Raw genomic sequence first — 17310 nt, 5'->3', positions numbered from 1 at the left:
GTGAAGCTCTGGGACCGTTTGTGAGCATGTGGGATTTTAACTAAACATTGGATCACAGGTGAGTGAGTCTGAATATAATTATTCAAAAATACACAATGATTCCATACGCTTTTGGGACTATTTTAAGCAGTCAAGTAGGTTTATGACTATCAAATGTTATTGATTAATTGCTGAAGCTTTAACTATACTGTATTACCACAACATTAAGCTATAAGCTGCAAAAAAGGTACTTTAACTGGTATAATAAGAAAAGTACTTCATATATTGCTTTATTTATTTTATATATAGTTGAGGGCACACTTTGTACAATTTAAGTGCCATTTAACAGACATTTTCACAGTGTTTCCTATAATATTTTTTCTTCTTATTTGTTTTATTTTGGCTAGAATAAAAGCAGATTTTTTTAAACCCATGTTAAGCTCAATATTATTAGCCCCCTTCAGCAATATTAGTTTTGGATTGTCTACAGAACAAACCACTGATATACAATGACTTGCCTAATTACCCTAACTTTACCCTAATTACCCTAGTTAAGCCTTTAAATGTCACTTTAAGCTGAATACTAGTGTCTTGAAGAATATCTAGTCTAATATTATGTGCTGTCATCATGACAAAGAGAAAAGAAATCAGTTATTAGAAATGAGTTTTTAAAACTATTATGATTAGAAATATGGTGAAACAAATCTCTGTTAAACAGAAACTGGACAAAAATATTAAAGAACTCAAATATATTTTGGTCTCATTTTAATAAATACACTTGTTTGATTGTAGCTGTTAAATAAGACAAAGGTAATGTGCCTTAAAGTTTATGAAAATAAAAACCAATAAATATAAACAATAATTTGTAAATTTCATCCCAAAATTGACAGAACTCCCCGTCTAAATATATGAACTAATTATATTCCCAATTTGAAGTTGCTATCTCAAAACATGAGCTTTCAGTGGAAATGAGTTTGGCTGCAGTACCAAACATGACCAGCAGGCATTCAGTTTACACTGGTGACCACATATAAGGGCGTCCCCTATTTCTGTGTATGTGTAGAGGAATATGAATATTTTTTCATACTTAGACAATATTTGTAAAGTACACATACAATTCTAAAGCAGCATGGGAAGTTTGGTGGTTTTTATTTCAATTTAGCCACTAAAAACCATGTGGATTGCTGTAGCAAAGTAATGTAAGTAATTTACAACTCTGATGAGTATCCTTGTTGTGTATTATTAAATAACTATTGCTCAATAACATCTATCAAAAAACAGTCACCAGATATGTAAACGAGAAATGTTAAGCTTTACAATGATATATAGTGTGTCATGACTGCTTTATGTTTAGACTATAATATTATAAATATCTAAACGGTCTGACAGTTTGACTGGTGACACAGTAAATGTGTTTAAGTCTTTCACACCTGCTACAAAAACAGAACCACATGATGACCAAATCACAGACACAATGGCACACACTCAAACTGCGATGTGAAACCTGCATCACATCTCTACAACAACACAAAAATAACGTAATACAAGCGACCTGTTCAGTATTTCTTCAGTGTCAAAGCTGCCTTACATGGAAAAACAGGCAAATTATAAGGAGAGGAGAGGAAGAATGCTGGTGTTCCAGTTAGATTAAAACTCCCTCAGTTCAGTTTAACATCGCAATCACTGTTGGAGAATGAATGGCTTCAGATTTAGGATTGTAAAAAATCTGTAATAGACTTGGTCAGTGTTGTGTCATAGCCTGGGGGCGTGGCCAGGGGTGGAGTCAGTGTGAGGGAAAACATTTCTTCTTCCTCCATTAGAAATGAATAGGTAACCCGGAGCTGTAGCATAAATGGTGCTTTTTATCATTATAAATGACACCCCTGTCCTGCCAGATTAAACATCTCATCCTCAACATCTCTACTTGATTGACTAATCCAAGCCACTTCTCCTCCGAATATTATAATAATCCACATAATAATTCTAATACTGGTGAATGAGATGATATATAATCTGACAGGGATGCTTTTTTTGCTAGTACACATGGACTTCTAGCGGGACCATCAGCAAACACACTAAATGTGGGACATTACCAACACTAGAACATAACCTGGAACTGTTTCGAACTCAATAAAGAGAAGCATTCTGCCTGTCAGATCATTTATGTCCTGTTTCAACACATTGTATTATAATGTCTTTATTCTGCATGTCATTTAACTTCAGGGAATCCCGTTAGACCTCCGTCTGTCAGAAAGCTGAAATAAACTACACCATAAATGAGTAAATGGCTCACATAAAAGGCAAGAACACATGTTCATTTCCTTAATACAACAATTAAACCAAGAGATGGATGAAAACGTGGGATATTCTCATGATATGCAGAGGAAAATTCTGTGCTTTTCAATGCAAAGCAGAGCATGAGGTCAAACTACTGGCTTCCATCTGTTTATTTTGCAGTATATAAAACTTAAGATCGAGATTTTAAATGCAGAGGTGAAATAAACGTTACACTGGCCCTTTTCAATATTAAAACAAGGACAAATAAATCTATAATGTGAAGATTAAAGCACCAAACCTCCCCATACATTCAATCTAATGGGTTGTTTTCCACCATGGCACAAACAGTAGTGACAATTCTGTCGCCGTTCCCGGCTTTGCCCATAGGCAAAAAGAACATTGTACATACAAGCTGGAAAAATAAAACTGATTATACACTGGTGTTTCTACACTTTGGGTTCGCCACAAGTGTGTTTCGCGATTAGGGCTGTCATGAATAAACACAACACTAAAACCACCAGTAGATGGCACAAGTGAGTACGTTAATTAGCGAATCAAAGAACCATTTGTTCAAAAGATTCATTCAAAACATTTGATTCTTTTAGAAACGAAGCTAGTGACTCTTTATGAATGCATCACTGACGCAACTAGGGCTGCACGATTCATCGAAAAAAGGTCACGATCTGGATTCGACCCTACACACGATCTTAATTCTGCTTTTCTACGATTCAGCCAATTATATTTTCAAGGTCAGGAGAGAAGTTTAAAGGCATGCGCACAAGTCTTCACTGGAACATGAACACCTGCAAATGGTGTAAAAGTGTCACATGCTGTATTTATTAAGTATAATTCACCCAGAAATGTCCTTTCTATCTTCATTTAATGATGTATTTGCGGACACAAAATCACGCGAGCTACCGAGAACGCACAGCACGCCAATGACGGCTACTTTAGTGAACAGAACCTGCATATGCTGTGAATAACAAGTAATAAAGCTGTCAATAACGTTCAGTTTGTTGCACAGAGCCATCGTTTGAGAGTCGCACTGAAAGAATGATTTGCGTGTGTGTGTGTGTGTGTGTGTGTGTGTGTGTGTGTGTGTGTGTGTGTGTGTGTGTGTGTTTTATAACAGTGACGGCAGCCATGAGCTGCATTAGGAAGTGAAAATGAAACTGGCCGCACTTCATTTAAATTATCATATCGCATTTTACAGTTATAATTACGACAAGCATTTGATATGTTTATTTCTTTAATAGCTAATACATAGAGTTGTGCATGAAAATAAATGTTTACTGTGTCAGTATAGCTACTCTAGCTTATATAATGTTGAATATAATGCAAGGAGGAGTCTGATAATGACAAATGTCTGATTTTACCAGTGAAAACAAATGGTCTAATAATGCTGTCAATGACAAATAACAAGCACATGTCTCTAACATAATAAATCAACTTTATAATTATGAATAGTTATATTCTGATGTCATCATTTTACTGTGACCTAACAAACAGGACATATTGAAAGTCCGTTCAAGTCCACCATAATGGCATTTTAAGCAACAGTAGAGCTACACACAGGCCTGATATTATTATTATTGTTTTACCATATCGTCACTTTAGATTTATAAGGTTCTATCTGACATTTTTGTCAAAACTGAGTTATTGATATTCTTATTAAACAACAACTTATTGTTTACATTTTAAGACATAAAAAAAAACAAGTGTTGCACACATACTGTTCGCTATATGGATTGCAAAAACTTTGAAACTCAATATCTCAAAATCATTCAGAACGCAGAGAGAACCTTATAATTCCAAGGTGACGTTATGTTTAAGAATTAACAATAATAATAGGCTACTCATATTAACCTTTATCTTACATCTAAAGAATCGTGAGAAAGGATCGTGATCTTAATTTTAAGCAATAGAAATCGTGATCCACAGATTAGCCAGAAATGTGCAGCCCTAGATGCAACCATTATAGATTTTGGTTGTACGATTATAGTTATAATATAATAATAATCACGGTTTCATGGTAATCGACATTATTATGCATTCATTAATTTCAAAACACCGCTAGTTTAGAAAAATCACATGAGAACTTGTATTTGAGAGTGTTATTTATTGCTGCTCAGTAACCCATTAATACAGCACAAAATAATAATACAAAAACAAAGAAAAGTCTATTTCTCTTTGGACTTAAAAATAAGTGTAAATAAGTTTTGGCCATTTAAACAGAAGTAATCATTTTACACAGAATAAATGACAGAACAATAAATAAATTAAACAAAGTATTTAAAGTAAAAGTATTTGTCTAATGTAAATCTAAGCTACATTTTAGCTCAGTATTTCCCTTTTAAAGAGAACAAATGTAGTCAAAGGCTGCTGAACCTGTCTGAAAGGCACTTTTGATCAACTCTATTACTAAAATTACTCCCAACATGGCGTGCGTCTCTATTGGACATAACGAACCTGCACACACAAAAGAAATGATGCAATATGTGAACAGCCATTAGTTAATAGCCTCAGCCATAGTTAATCCAGTGTGCGTGTGTATTAGGCTCGATGTACAAGTTCGGAACTTTAAACTAGCGCACAGTTAGCGTAACTTTGTTTAGTTGCAGCAGTTTTTTTCCGTGCGGTGTTGAGAAGCCTTTGCGATTAATTAACCGTTATGAATTAAAGTGTGGTTAATAATGAAATGGGTTAATCGCTACATCCCTACCCACATCTGTTTCCGTACATAGATGCACATGAAATGTTTCCACAAAACTAAATACAGTATTAGCCAGAGAAATGTAGTTTTGTGCGGTAGGAGAAGCCCCTGTGGTCTTTATTTCTCTACATTTAGTCATTTAGCAGATGCTTTCATTAAAAGCGACTTACAATTGAGGAGGCAATTAGTCTTTTTTCTTCTCTGCTAGATGAGCTGCGCCTCAGAAGACGAAGACAAAACCCAATGTGGTGGTTTTAGATGCATGAGGCAACTCTAAACACGAGATAACTTTATATCTGATAAGAAAAAATGCACTAGGATGCAAACACATTAAGTGAAAGAAATGTGCTCAGACTGCATCATTAATGTTGGTCTGCAGCTCTCCGTTGTGTCAGATGTGAAATGTTGCTTTCCTGATTGTAAAAGGCCTCAGTCCTCCATCAGCCGTCATCACAGAGCTTCAGTATTATTATTCTTCTATTATTATTCTCTCCAGAACTGTCTTGAGCATCTGTCTGGACTCCCATCTCGCGCCTCCAGAAGCCACCGCGTTCATTGCGTTTGGTGTTCTGAGGCGCAGCTCATTTATTAGAGGAGAACAAACACCACAGTGGAGAACCCCAAACTCCACTTCTCTCAGTGATATCTGTGCAGGAGCAGCAGGAGGTCATGATTTTCATCTCTTTAGTTGCTCAGATGAAAACGCTGCTTTATTTACTAATATTTTATGTGATTTTACAGTTTTGCACAATTTAATTAGCATTTTTATATGGCTATAAGAGCTACCAACATCCATAGTAGGAACAAAAAAATACTATGGAAGTTAATGGCTGTTCCAGCATTCCAGACGGATGATTAGATTTAACTTTATTGTCATTAGTACGAGGCAATGAAATGCAGTTTAGGTCTAACCAGGAGTGCAATAGCAGCCAGTGCAGGTTAAAAGTGCAATTATAGAAAACTATGGATAATATTAACAGATGGATGAACTAACTAATCCTGCTTTCTCTCTCCAGCTGAAGCTCAGTGATGGAGCCGCAGAACTCCTCGTCCTCCTCACACAGAGCCCTGCAGAACCTCCTGGCTGCATTGGCTTTACTCACATGTTTCTCTGCTATCTTCTACGTGTACTACAAGCCGACTGAGACCGCAAACTGGCAGAAATGTCCCGCCATTCCCCAGCATGCGGTCTGCAGGGACATCTGTATCAGCGCTCTCCAGAAACCAAACCAAATCCACATTATAAACAACACGTGCACTGTAAACCTGACCTCCATCAGCAGCCACTTCACACAGACATCGACAGCCAAAACTCCTGACACCGTAATCCTGATCTGGACTTGGCCTTTTGGAGCAAAGTTTGATTTAGATAGCTGCAGCTCGATGTTTGACATCCACGATTGCCATCTGACAGATAACCGGAGTTACTTTGAGAAAGCAGACGGTGTTTTCTTCCACCACAGAGACATTTATGAAGATTTATCCAACGTTCCCAATCAACCGAGACCTCGGCTCCAGAAATGGGTCTGGATGAATATGGAATCTCCCAGTAATTCACCACGGTATCCCAGTCTGAATGATCTGTTCAATCTGACCTCATCGTACAGGCTGGATTCAGACATCAGCGTTCCTTACGGACGACTGATTCGAGGGAAAACCAATGGGATCATCCCAAAGAAGACGAAGCTTGTTTGCTGGATCGTGAGCAACTGGAACTCAGCCTACAAGCGTTCTCAATACTACGAAGAGCTTAAAGAGCACATTACTATAGACGTCTATGGAAACGCATTCCACAAGCGCATCAGCAGTGAGGACTACACCTCTGTTGTGTCCAGCTGCAGATTCTACCTGTCCTTCGAGAACTCCATTCATAAAGACTACATCACCGAGAAACTCTTCAACCCGCTGATCCTCGGCACGGTTCCTGTAGTCCTGGGGCCGCCCAGGAGGAACTATGAGGAACTAATACCAGCCGGTGCATTCATTCACATTGAAGACTTCTCCACTCCTGAAGGACTCGCGCAACATCTGAAGCTCCTGGAGAAGAACGAAGACCTGTACATGCAGTACTTCAGCTGGAGAGAGGATTTGGTGGCCAGTGAGTCTCGCTTTGGTCTCGAGCACGCCTGCAGGGCTTGTGATCATATCAGAAGAAATCAGAACTACAGAGTAGTCAATGAGCTCAATGGATGGTACTGGGGATGATGGTTCACAATCATTTCTAGAAAAACTAGGCGGTTTATTCATTCATTTTCTTGTCAGGTTAGTCCCTTTATTAATCCAGGGTTGCCACAGCGGAATGAACCGCCAACTTATCCAGCACGTTTTTACGCAGCGGATGCCCTTTCAGCTGCAATCCATCTCTGGGAAACTATGCGGTTTAGTGCAGTTTATATCGCTGGTTCGAGTCCCGGCTGGGTCAGTTGGTGCTTCTGTGTGGAGTTTGCATGTTCTTTCCGTGTTGGTGTGGGTTTCCTCCAGGTGCTCCGGTTTCCCTCATAGTCCAAACACATGCGCTATAGGGGACTTGATCAACTAAACTGGCCGTAGTGTATGAGCGTGTGTGTGAAAGAGTGTGTATGAATTATTCAGTGGCACATTTTTGATGGTCGTTTGTCGCCACCTACTGGATAATGCAATTACTACAACGTTCATTTTGAGTGTCTGGTTGCAATAATTCAACTTGAGATAGAAATTCATGAGGCGAAAAACATCCTGTGAGTAAACAAGGGAGAGTGACGCGGTTATGAAAGTATCGATATTTTCAATACTGGTAACGTATCAAAAGGATTGATCCTTAAATAAAAGTATGGATACTTTCAATGTTTTTTTCTCTTAATGAATAATCACTGTTTTAATATCTTAATAATAAAATAATATTAAAGAACTATAATATTCTTCTCAGTACGCCACTCATCAGTCAAAGAAAAACAAGCTCGAAAGTAGTCAACAGTCATTTGTTTCATTATAGTGTCATATTTGGTGTCATATAGCCAATTTTTGTTGAATTAGTAATGTTCTGTAATTGTAATAAATATATAAAATGTACTTATGTCTATATTATTTATTAATAATACTAAAAAGTGATTAAAAACATTATAAGAAAATAATTGGCCTCGCACATCCCTGGATACAGTGCTCCATGTTTAGTGTGAACTAGGGCTGGGCAATATGACCTAAAATCAAAACCTGGATTAATTCAACACTTTACCTTGGTTTCCATTACTGAAGGATTATTTTATTTTCAATATAATTATTCGTATTATTAATATATATATTTTTTGTATTTGACCGAATATATTTCGATTTAACAAAGAAATGTGCAGCATTTGAGAAATAATAAAAAGCACCTGTTCATTTCTAGGGCGTCACGGTGGCGCAGTGGCTGGAAGGGCATCCGCTGATTAAAACACATGCTGGATAAGTTGGCGGTTCATTCCGCTGTGGTGACTTCGGATTAATAAAGGGACTAAGCCAAAAAGAAAATGAATGAATGAATGTTCATTTCTATATTGTCTCAACTCATTTTGTCAAAAAATAAACCCTTAAAAAATGTCATGAGAACAACATTGTGAATCATATTCAATAAGAAGTTGTGTGAATCATTACTTCCCTATAATTATAATTATTTCTTCATTATTTTGATATATTCGACTTTTATGTGGCTGCTAAGAGGCAGAAGGGAATATTGTTCATGATACTTATATGGATAAAAAGTGTTGCCGACAGTCAAAAGAGCTATTTTATTTTCTAATTATTCATTTTATAAGTTTTTTAAGACAAATACATGAAATTAAAGTTCCTTCATCCAATCAGGGCACTATACTGTAAACACATTCAGCTATGAATATTATCAAGGGTTTACTTCAGATCAAACAAAAAGCAGATATAACCATGATAACCACACATTCACCATGTTATTCTTACACCATTTATCTGTAGCTAAACAAAATATGAAAATGATACTCACTCATACAAATGGAGCTCGTTAAAGGGCAGTGCTGAAATGGAAAGAGAAAATTCATTATTGTTGATTTTGTAATGAATAATAACGGTGATTAACGGAAAACGCGTTTATAGAGATTGCGCGCCATATTTCAGCCACGCAGATCAAACATATCGGTCCGCACGAACACCTGTTATAATCACTGAAGCGGTTTATTAATATAAATTAATCTCTAACTTACCTCTTTCGTTCCTCTGTTGTTTAATATGACAGAAAATAGAGAATGCGCGCGAAACGTCTTCATCGGTGACTGACAAACGTCTCTGATTCGCTACTGGGTTCCTAAACTCAACAGAAACGTGTGTGAATGGTCACCAAAAATCAAACCTGGTGATGTCATACGTCGAACTGACTTGTTTTTATTCATTTATAGATTTCATTTTAATCTCGACAATCCTAATCGAGAATCACCACAGATAAAGCAGATCATTTTATAAGAACAAAACATTTGAGAACAAAACCGACTGATGTGTAGATATCATTATAAACACTCTTTGTGTCTCTGAAAAAGCTGAGAATATACATCCCATAATATTCTGTCTCCGGCCAGATAGCCTAAAGTTTAACTGTATGAATAAATGAACGAGTTTATTAGTAAATTACAGAGTATCGACAGCTGTAAACACGCACACACACATGCACACACGCACACACACACGGTGTGTAACTTTGGTTTGAGACACAAAATAAGGCAACATGTTCTTGATTTTGATTTTCTCATACACAAAGGTAAGTGTGCAAAGGTCTCTCACACACACATTTATACACACACACGCACGCACGCACGCACACACACACACACACACACACACTATACTCCATATAAAAGCCAGAAACTAAGCATTTTTTTGCACTGCAACTGATGATCAACAGCAAAAAAATGACAAAATATATAATTATAAAACATAATTTAATATAAATGACAAACTGTCTCGATTGTCATGAGGGGAAACCAGTAACAATCAAGAATGCAGGATTATCTGCTGTCATGGCAATCAATACATGTGATTAGAATGGAAGTCAATGGGGCAAAAACAGACACCAGCATAACCAAAGGAGAGTCAATCTGCCCAGAGTGTACTGTTTCCCAATGCATTTCCCCAATATATCTGTTTGACACCAAAAATTATTACATTTGCTGAAACAGAGAAAGTTGTGGCCAAATTAAGACCCAGAGTGGATGAAAACGACCCAACAGCACACAAGGGTTAAAATAATATTTTAAAATAACTAATTAAATGAGCTAAATATTATACGTAGGCCCACACGGAATCTGCGCTCAGTTTCAGCCCATCATTAATTCTGTTTATTTACTAGAGTAAATGTGTGTAAATCTATATTTATTCAGTTTTTAATTAATAACTGTAATAATTATTGACTAATATGAACATGTTGATCTGATTTATGTACAATACAGTGTGTACAGTCATTTTTCAGTCTTTTAGTAGAGATATTATATGAGAGACTTGCTTTGTTTACCAGATAAAGTGAATCTAATTGGATTTGCATTGTAAACATTGAATAAAAGTTAAAAAGATGTTGTTTTTTATTTAATATATGAAGGTTTTAGTTATGATACTCCAAAAATATTCAGCAGAAATCCACAGATTTTCACCAAAATTCTCTGCAGAAATATTAAAAAACGTCTGCAGATTCCGTCTGGCCCTAATTATAAGTAATCCCGTACAGGACTTTGTTCATAATTGAATTACACTAACGAGACTTTATAACTCATTACGCTCATTCTGACAGGAAATAAACAGCCAAAAGCAGATTTTAAATATTATATTAATCTTTATTTCAGTTTTGACAAAATACCCATAAAATCCGAAGCTCCTACCTTTACAAAAATATGTCTACAAATGTCCTCTGACGCGAGCGAGCAGTAAAACACAGTGTGTTGAGTCTGAAAGCACACGCGTGTCGCTAACGCTAGTGTCGCGCAGCAGCATCGGTGTTATCCAGAGTCAGATAGCAGCCGTTCGGTTCTCCGTCACCAACGCTTCTTAAATTAATCAACTTAAATTAGCATTCCACAAATATACAGTAACAGCTTGATTGATTTCCATTAACAACAAATAAGATAGAACTCATGTACAGACGCTGAAGCGGAGTCATCTGCGCCAACGCAAAGCTGGATTATAAGAGGATACACAACTGAAAATAAACTAAAGAAAGAGAAGCGTGTTTTTGGTCCCACGGGTGTGAAGGTCTATAGTGCGACAATAGAAAAGCACAGCAGCTCAGCACGAGAAGGCAACCAGTTTCTTCAAGACAGCTTGATGGAGATGAGGAGCTTTATCTTCTGACGCCAAAGTGAGCGTACGAGGAGGAGCCTGCCGGAATAACACACACACACACACACACACACACACACACACACACACACCAAGAGCCCGTCAGAGCTGATCAGACAATAAATAAAAACAACACATGAAGTGTAGGGTTGTGTAGGTGTGCTGAGATAGGTTCTGTACTTATATAGAGTTGTGTAGAGTTGAGCTAAGATATGTTGAGTTCTGTAGAGTTGTGTAGTTATGTAGTTACGAGGAGTTGTGTAGAGTTATGTAGTTACGAGGAGTTGTGTAGAGTTATGTAGTTACGAGGAGTTGTGTAGAGTTATGTAGTTACGAGGAGTTGTGTAGAGTTGTGTAGAGTTATGTAGTTATGTAGAGTTGTGCTGAGATATGTAGAGTTGTGTAGAGTTGTGTAGATATGTTGAGTTGAGTAGAGTTGAGCTAAGATATGTTGAGTTGTGTAGAATTGTGTTGAGTTGTGTAGATGTGTTGAGTTGTGTAGAATTGATCTAAGATATGTTGAGTTGTGTAGATATGTTGAGTTGTGTAGAATTGTGTTGAGTTGTGTAGATGTGTTGAGTTGTGTAGAGTTGAGCTAAGATATGTTGAGTTGTGTAGAGTTATGTAGTTATGTAGAGTTGTGTAGAGTTATGTAGTTATGTAGAGTTTTGCTGAGATATGTTGAGTTGTGTAGAGTTGTGTAGTTATGTAGAGTTATATAGTTATGTAGAGTTTTGCTGAGATGTGTAGAGTTGTGTAGATATGTTGAGTTATGTAGAGTTGAGCTAAGATATGTTGAGTTGTGTAGAGTTGTGTAGAATTGTGTTGAGTTGTGTAGATGTGTTGAGCTGTGTAGAGTTGAGCTAAGATATGTTGAGTTGTGTTGAGTTGTGTAGAGTTGTGTTGAGTTGTGTAGATATGTTGAGTTGTGTAGAATTGTGTTGAGTTGTGTAGAGTTGAGCTAAGATATATTGAGTTGTGTAGAGTTGTGTAGTAATGTAGAGTTGTGTAGAGTTATGTAGTTATGTAGAGTTTTGCTGAGATATGTTGAGTTGTGTAGAGTTGTGTAGTTATGTAGAGTTATGTAGTTATGTAGAGTTGTGTAGAGTTGTGTTGAGTTGTGTAGATGTGTTGAGCTGTGTAGAGTTGAGCTAAGATATGTTGAGTTGTGTAGAGTTGTGTAGAATTGTGTTGAGTTGTGTAGATATGTTGAGTTGTGTAGAATTGTGTTGAGTTGTGTAGATATGTTGAGTTGTGTAGAGTTGAGCTAAGATATGTTGAGTTGTGTAGAGTTGTGTAGAGTTATGTAGTTACGAGGAGTTGTGTAGAGTTATTTAGTTATGTAGAGCTGTGTAGAGTTATGTAGCGTTGTGTAGATGTTGAGTTGTGTATAGTTATGTAGAGTTGTGTAGAATTGTGTTGAGTTGTGTAGATATGTAGAGTTGTGTAGATTTGAGCTAAGATATGTTGAGTTGTGTAGAGTTTTGTAGTTATGTAGTTACGAGGAGTTGTGTAGAGTTATGTAGTTATGTTGAGTTGTGCTGAGATATGTAGAGTTGTGTAGATATGTTGAGTTGAATAGAGTTAAGCTAAGATATGAAGAGTTATGTTGAGTTGTGTAGAGTTGTGTAGAGATTATCCAGAGTTGTGCAGTGTGTACCCGACTGTACGCTGCCCAGTCTCCTCTGCAGGGCCTCCAGACGGCTGATGTAGTCGGTCAGCGCTCGGTCCGGGTCGTAGTTCTGCAGGTGTGAACACGGCAAACCTCCAGCCTCAGCGGGCACACTGACAAATCTACAAACACACAACACACACATTACACACATACACACAACACACAGTGAACGGGGCAGAGATATCCAGACAACTCAACTCCAAAAACACAATGATCGCTTCATTTCAGAGAGTTGTGTATGAGTTACACAAGGGCTGTGTAGAGTTGTGTATGAGTTACGCAAGGGCTGTGTAGAGTTGTGTATGAGTTACGCAAGGGCTGTGTAGAGTTGTGTATGAGTTACACAAGGGCTGTGTAGAGTTGTGTATGAGTTACACAAGGGCTGTGTAGAGTTGTGTATGTGGAGCTAAGTTGTGTTGAGTTATGTAACGTTGCATAGGAGTTGTGAGTTGTGTAGAGTTGTGCTTCACCTGTGCTGGACGGAGGCTGCAGATCTCGGAGACTCTCGTCCCGTGCGGCCGCGGCTTGTGGCTCTTCTGTCTCTGAACAACTCGACAGCAGCGGGACTCAGAAAAGAAGACTCGTTCCTCACATCAGCACCTGCAGCGCACACACACACACACACACACACACACAGATGAAGACTGGTGCTCGGACTCAGCTAGCCTCTACAGTTAGTGTGTGTTTTAGTGTGTGTTACCTGTGCCGTGAGCGAGGCCGTTTCTGCTGAGGATCTGCGGTGTTGTGTTTCCTCCTGACGCTCGCTGCCAGCGCTTCACCAGAAACCTCATCCTGCACACACACACACACAGAACAACACACACACACACACACACACACACACACACACACACACACACACAATTAATAATAAGGACTATTACTACAGGAGTAAACAACACACACCTCAACTACTGCTGTGGTGAATGTTATGTGTGTTGCAAGTGTGTGTATGTGTGTTTTTGTGTATGCATGTGCGTGTAGGAGTGAGTGTGTATGCGTGTGCATGTGTGCATACATGTATGTGTGTTTATATATGTGTGTGTGTGTACCTGGACAGTGCGATGGAGACGCGTGCAGCGGATCTGAAGCGTGTGATCCCCCTGCGCTGCAGTGTGTGTGGGCTGCAGTGTCCCGGCAGCGCCCCCATGTGGCTGATGAGTGTCAGTGTGGCGTCCTCACACTCCTGGAAGCCCCCCAGCAGCAGCAGCAGGTACTTCTTCTGGTAGATCAGAGCCTTGCGGAAGCTCTCGGCGCGCAGGTATTTCCCATACATCCTCTGAGGAGACAGACAGACACGCGAGCGTTAGCGGAGATGCTAGCTGCGTTAGATACTAACATCTTGAGCTAGCTGCTGTTCACCTTCAGTGCAGTGTTTTCCAGATCAGCGGAGCTCAGATCTCTCAGTGTGTCGCTGCGCAGCTCTGATCTCACACGGTTCAGCTCCGCTTCAGTCTGACGGAGAGACTTCTGCAGACTGATCCTCTCCTGAGCCCAGGACTCGCGCTCGCTGGAGGACACGAGGAGATCCTGACGGCCCACAGCAGACCTGCTCCACGCCTGAGGAACACATGAATACAATAACACAGCTGACACACAGGTATAACATCTACCATGAGGAATGAATGAGCGCTGAGTGTGACTGACGGTGTGTGTGTTGTCCCTGTTCTGTCTGTATCTGCGCAGCTCATCCTCCAGCTTCAGGATCTGGTTGCGCAGCTCGTTCTTCTCTTCTGTCAGTCGACTGACGAATCCTGTGAGCTCTGCGTTCTGACGGAGCAAACGCTCATTCAGGAGCGAGCAGGAGCCCGCCGACAGCAGAGACGCACTCTACACACACACACACACACACGCACACACACATATATATATATCATCCACAATGCTAAAGCCCGTATCCACATCCCAGTTGATTAATCCTGTGTTCTCCTTCACAGTGAATGTTTTGAGCTGCTGGCACAAACTTTTGCTCACCTCTGGAAGGGCAGAAGGGGCTGATGGGATATGCTGCAACAGTGACATCACATCCTGTACATTACTGTGGAGCCACACCAGACTGTCCTGGTCCGGCCCTTCTCCAGGTAACCTGCACACGCACACACACACGCACGCACACGCACGCACGCACACGCACGCACGCGCACGCACGCACACGCACGCACACGCACGCACGCACGCACGCACACAGGCACGCACACGCACGCACACGCACGCACGCACGCACACACACAATCTCATTTGCATTTAAAGCGACAGTCCCCAGAACTGAAAGGGTCCGTTTCAGTGAGGTAGGCTATGTTCACACCGCTCAAATCTGATTTATTCTCAGATCAATTGAATGTGATTTATAAGAGCGTGAGTGTGAGCAGTGGTGTGTGTCGGGCGCTCCGCTGTACCTGTGTGTGCTCTGGCTGGTCAGGCTGTTGATCTTGGCTGCGATGAGCTGCAGTCTGCTGAGGATGTTGTCCATGTTTTGGGGTCAGAGCTTTTCTCCGTGTGTTTGGGGTCCGCGCTGGTCTCCCGCACACGTGTGGACTGCAGATTCAGAGCGTCCGCCGGCTCCTGCTGCAACACCCAGTCACGGGTTCGATCCGCCGGCTGTCCGTCTGAACACACACACGGGGTTATTAGTGTTTCACTGAAGCTATATTATTAGTCAAGTAGCGCAGTAGCGTCCACACAAGCTACATTACCGATCGCAGATCAATAAGTGACGGCACTGACATTCACAGAGCTGTGAGGCCGGAGTCTAGCTGATGAAGGTAAATCCATATGATGGCGAGAATGACGATTTCTTCTTCCTGTTTTATGATGATTGACAACAAACGTTTTGGTGCGTAACTGCCACCTCTCTCTCTGGTCAGTGACGTCGCTAACCAATTAGGCTAACTCAAGAAATGAGCTTGATGGAAAGAAGACTGAGGGAGAGGAGTCATTTCTGAAACAGGACACCTCATGACCATACACCGAGTTTAAGTTTACCGTGTTTTAAAGCGGTGTAATTGTAAGTTTACTGTGTTTTACAGCAGTGTGATTGTAAGTTTACTGTGTTTTACAGCAGTGTGATTGTAAGTTTACCGTGTTTTACAGCGGTGTGATTGTAAGTTTACCGTGTTTTAAAGCGGTGTAATTGTAAGTTTACCGTGTTTTACAGCGGTGTGATTGTAAGTTTACCGTGTTTTACAGTGATGTGATTGTAAGTTTACCGTGTTTTAAAGCGGTGTAATTGTAAGTTTACTGTGTTTTACAGCAGTGTGATTGTAAGTTTACTGTGTTTTACAGCGGTGTGATTGTAAGTTTACCGTGTTTTACAGCGGTGTGATTGTAAGTTTACCGTGTTTTACAGTGATGTGATTGTAAGTTTACCGTGTTTTACAGCGGTGTGATTGTAAGTTTACCGTGTTTTACAGCGGTGTGATTGTAAGTTTACCGTGTTTTACAGCGGTGTGATTGTAAGTTTACTGTGTTTTACAGCAGTGTGATTGTAAGTTTACCGTGTTTTACAGTGATGTGATTGTAAGTTTACCGTGTTTTACAGCAGTGTGATTGTAAGTTTACCGTGTTTTACAGCGGTGTGATTGTAAGTTTACTGTGTTTTACAGCACTGTGATTGTAAGTTTACCGTGTTTTACAGCGGTGTGATTGTAAGTTTACCGTGTTTTACAGTGATGTGATTGTAAGTTTACCGTGTTTTACAGCACTGTGATTGTAAGTTTACCGTGTTTTACAGCGGTGTGATTAAGTTTACCGTGTTTTACAGCAGTGTAATTGTAAGTTTACCGTGTTTTACAGCGGTGTGATTGTAAGTTTACCGTGTTTTACAGCGGTGTGATTGTAAGTTTACCGTGTTTTACAGCAGTGTGATTGTAAGTTTACCGTGTTTTACATCAGTGTGATTGTAAGTTTACCGTGTTTTACATCAGTGTGATTGTAAGTTTACCGTGTTTTACATCAGTGTGATTGTAAGTTTACCGTGTTTTACATCAGTGTGATTGTAAGTTTACCGTGTTTTACAGCAGTGTGATTGTAAGTTTACCGTGTTTTACAGCAGTGTGATTGTAAGTTTACCGTGTTTTACAGCAGTGTGATTGTAAGTTTACCGTGTTTTACAGCGGTGTGATTGTAAGTTTACGTGTTTTACAGCGGTGTGATTGTAAGTTTACCGTGTTTTACAGCACTGTGATTGTAAGTTTACCGTGTTTTACAGCAGTGTAATTGTAAGTTTACCGTGTTTTACATCAGTGTGATTGTAAGTTTACCGTGTTTTACAGCGGTGTGATTGTAAGTTTACCGTGTTTTACAGCAGTGTAATTGTAAGTTTACCGTGTTTTACATCAGTGTGATTGTAAGTTTACCGTGTTTT

At 39.5% G+C, this 17310-nt stretch overlaps 2 protein-coding genes across 2 annotated transcripts in view; one reads left to right on the top strand and one right to left on the bottom strand.

Moving 5' to 3' along the window:
• On the top strand, positions 1 to 7208 carry si:ch1073-440p11.2 (4-galactosyl-N-acetylglucosaminide 3-alpha-L-fucosyltransferase 9). Its single transcript, XM_056480046.1, has 2 exons — positions 1 to 58; positions 5986 to 7208. Exon 2 carries the CDS (start codon positions 5999 to 6001, stop codon positions 7172 to 7174), a length of 1176 nt encoding a protein of 391 aa, XP_056336021.1. The 5' UTR covers positions 1 to 58; positions 5986 to 5998; the 3' UTR covers positions 7175 to 7208.
• A 3541-nt stretch (positions 7209 to 10749) lies between these two features.
• akap9 (A kinase (PRKA) anchor protein 9) overlaps positions 10750 to 17310 on the bottom strand; it is a 121089-nt gene continuing 114528 nt past the window's right edge. The window contains 10 exon segments of the mRNA XM_056479165.1: positions 10750 to 11311; positions 12933 to 13066; positions 13418 to 13547; positions 13648 to 13739; positions 14000 to 14226; positions 14310 to 14507; positions 14595 to 14777; positions 14922 to 15033; positions 15344 to 15405; positions 15408 to 15553. Of these exon segments, the coding sequence (XP_056335140.1) occupies positions 11274 to 11311; positions 12933 to 13066; positions 13418 to 13547; positions 13648 to 13739; positions 14000 to 14226; positions 14310 to 14507; positions 14595 to 14777; positions 14922 to 15033; positions 15344 to 15405; positions 15408 to 15553 (1322 nt within the window). The 3' untranslated portion in view covers positions 10750 to 11273.

The sequence above is a fragment of the Danio aesculapii genome, chromosome 19, assembly GCF_903798145.1.
Source record: "Danio aesculapii chromosome 19, fDanAes4.1, whole genome shotgun sequence".
Classification (NCBI taxonomy): domain Eukaryota; kingdom Metazoa; phylum Chordata; class Actinopteri; order Cypriniformes; family Danionidae; genus Danio; species Danio aesculapii.
This window is presented reverse-complemented; position numbering and strand designations above follow the sequence as displayed.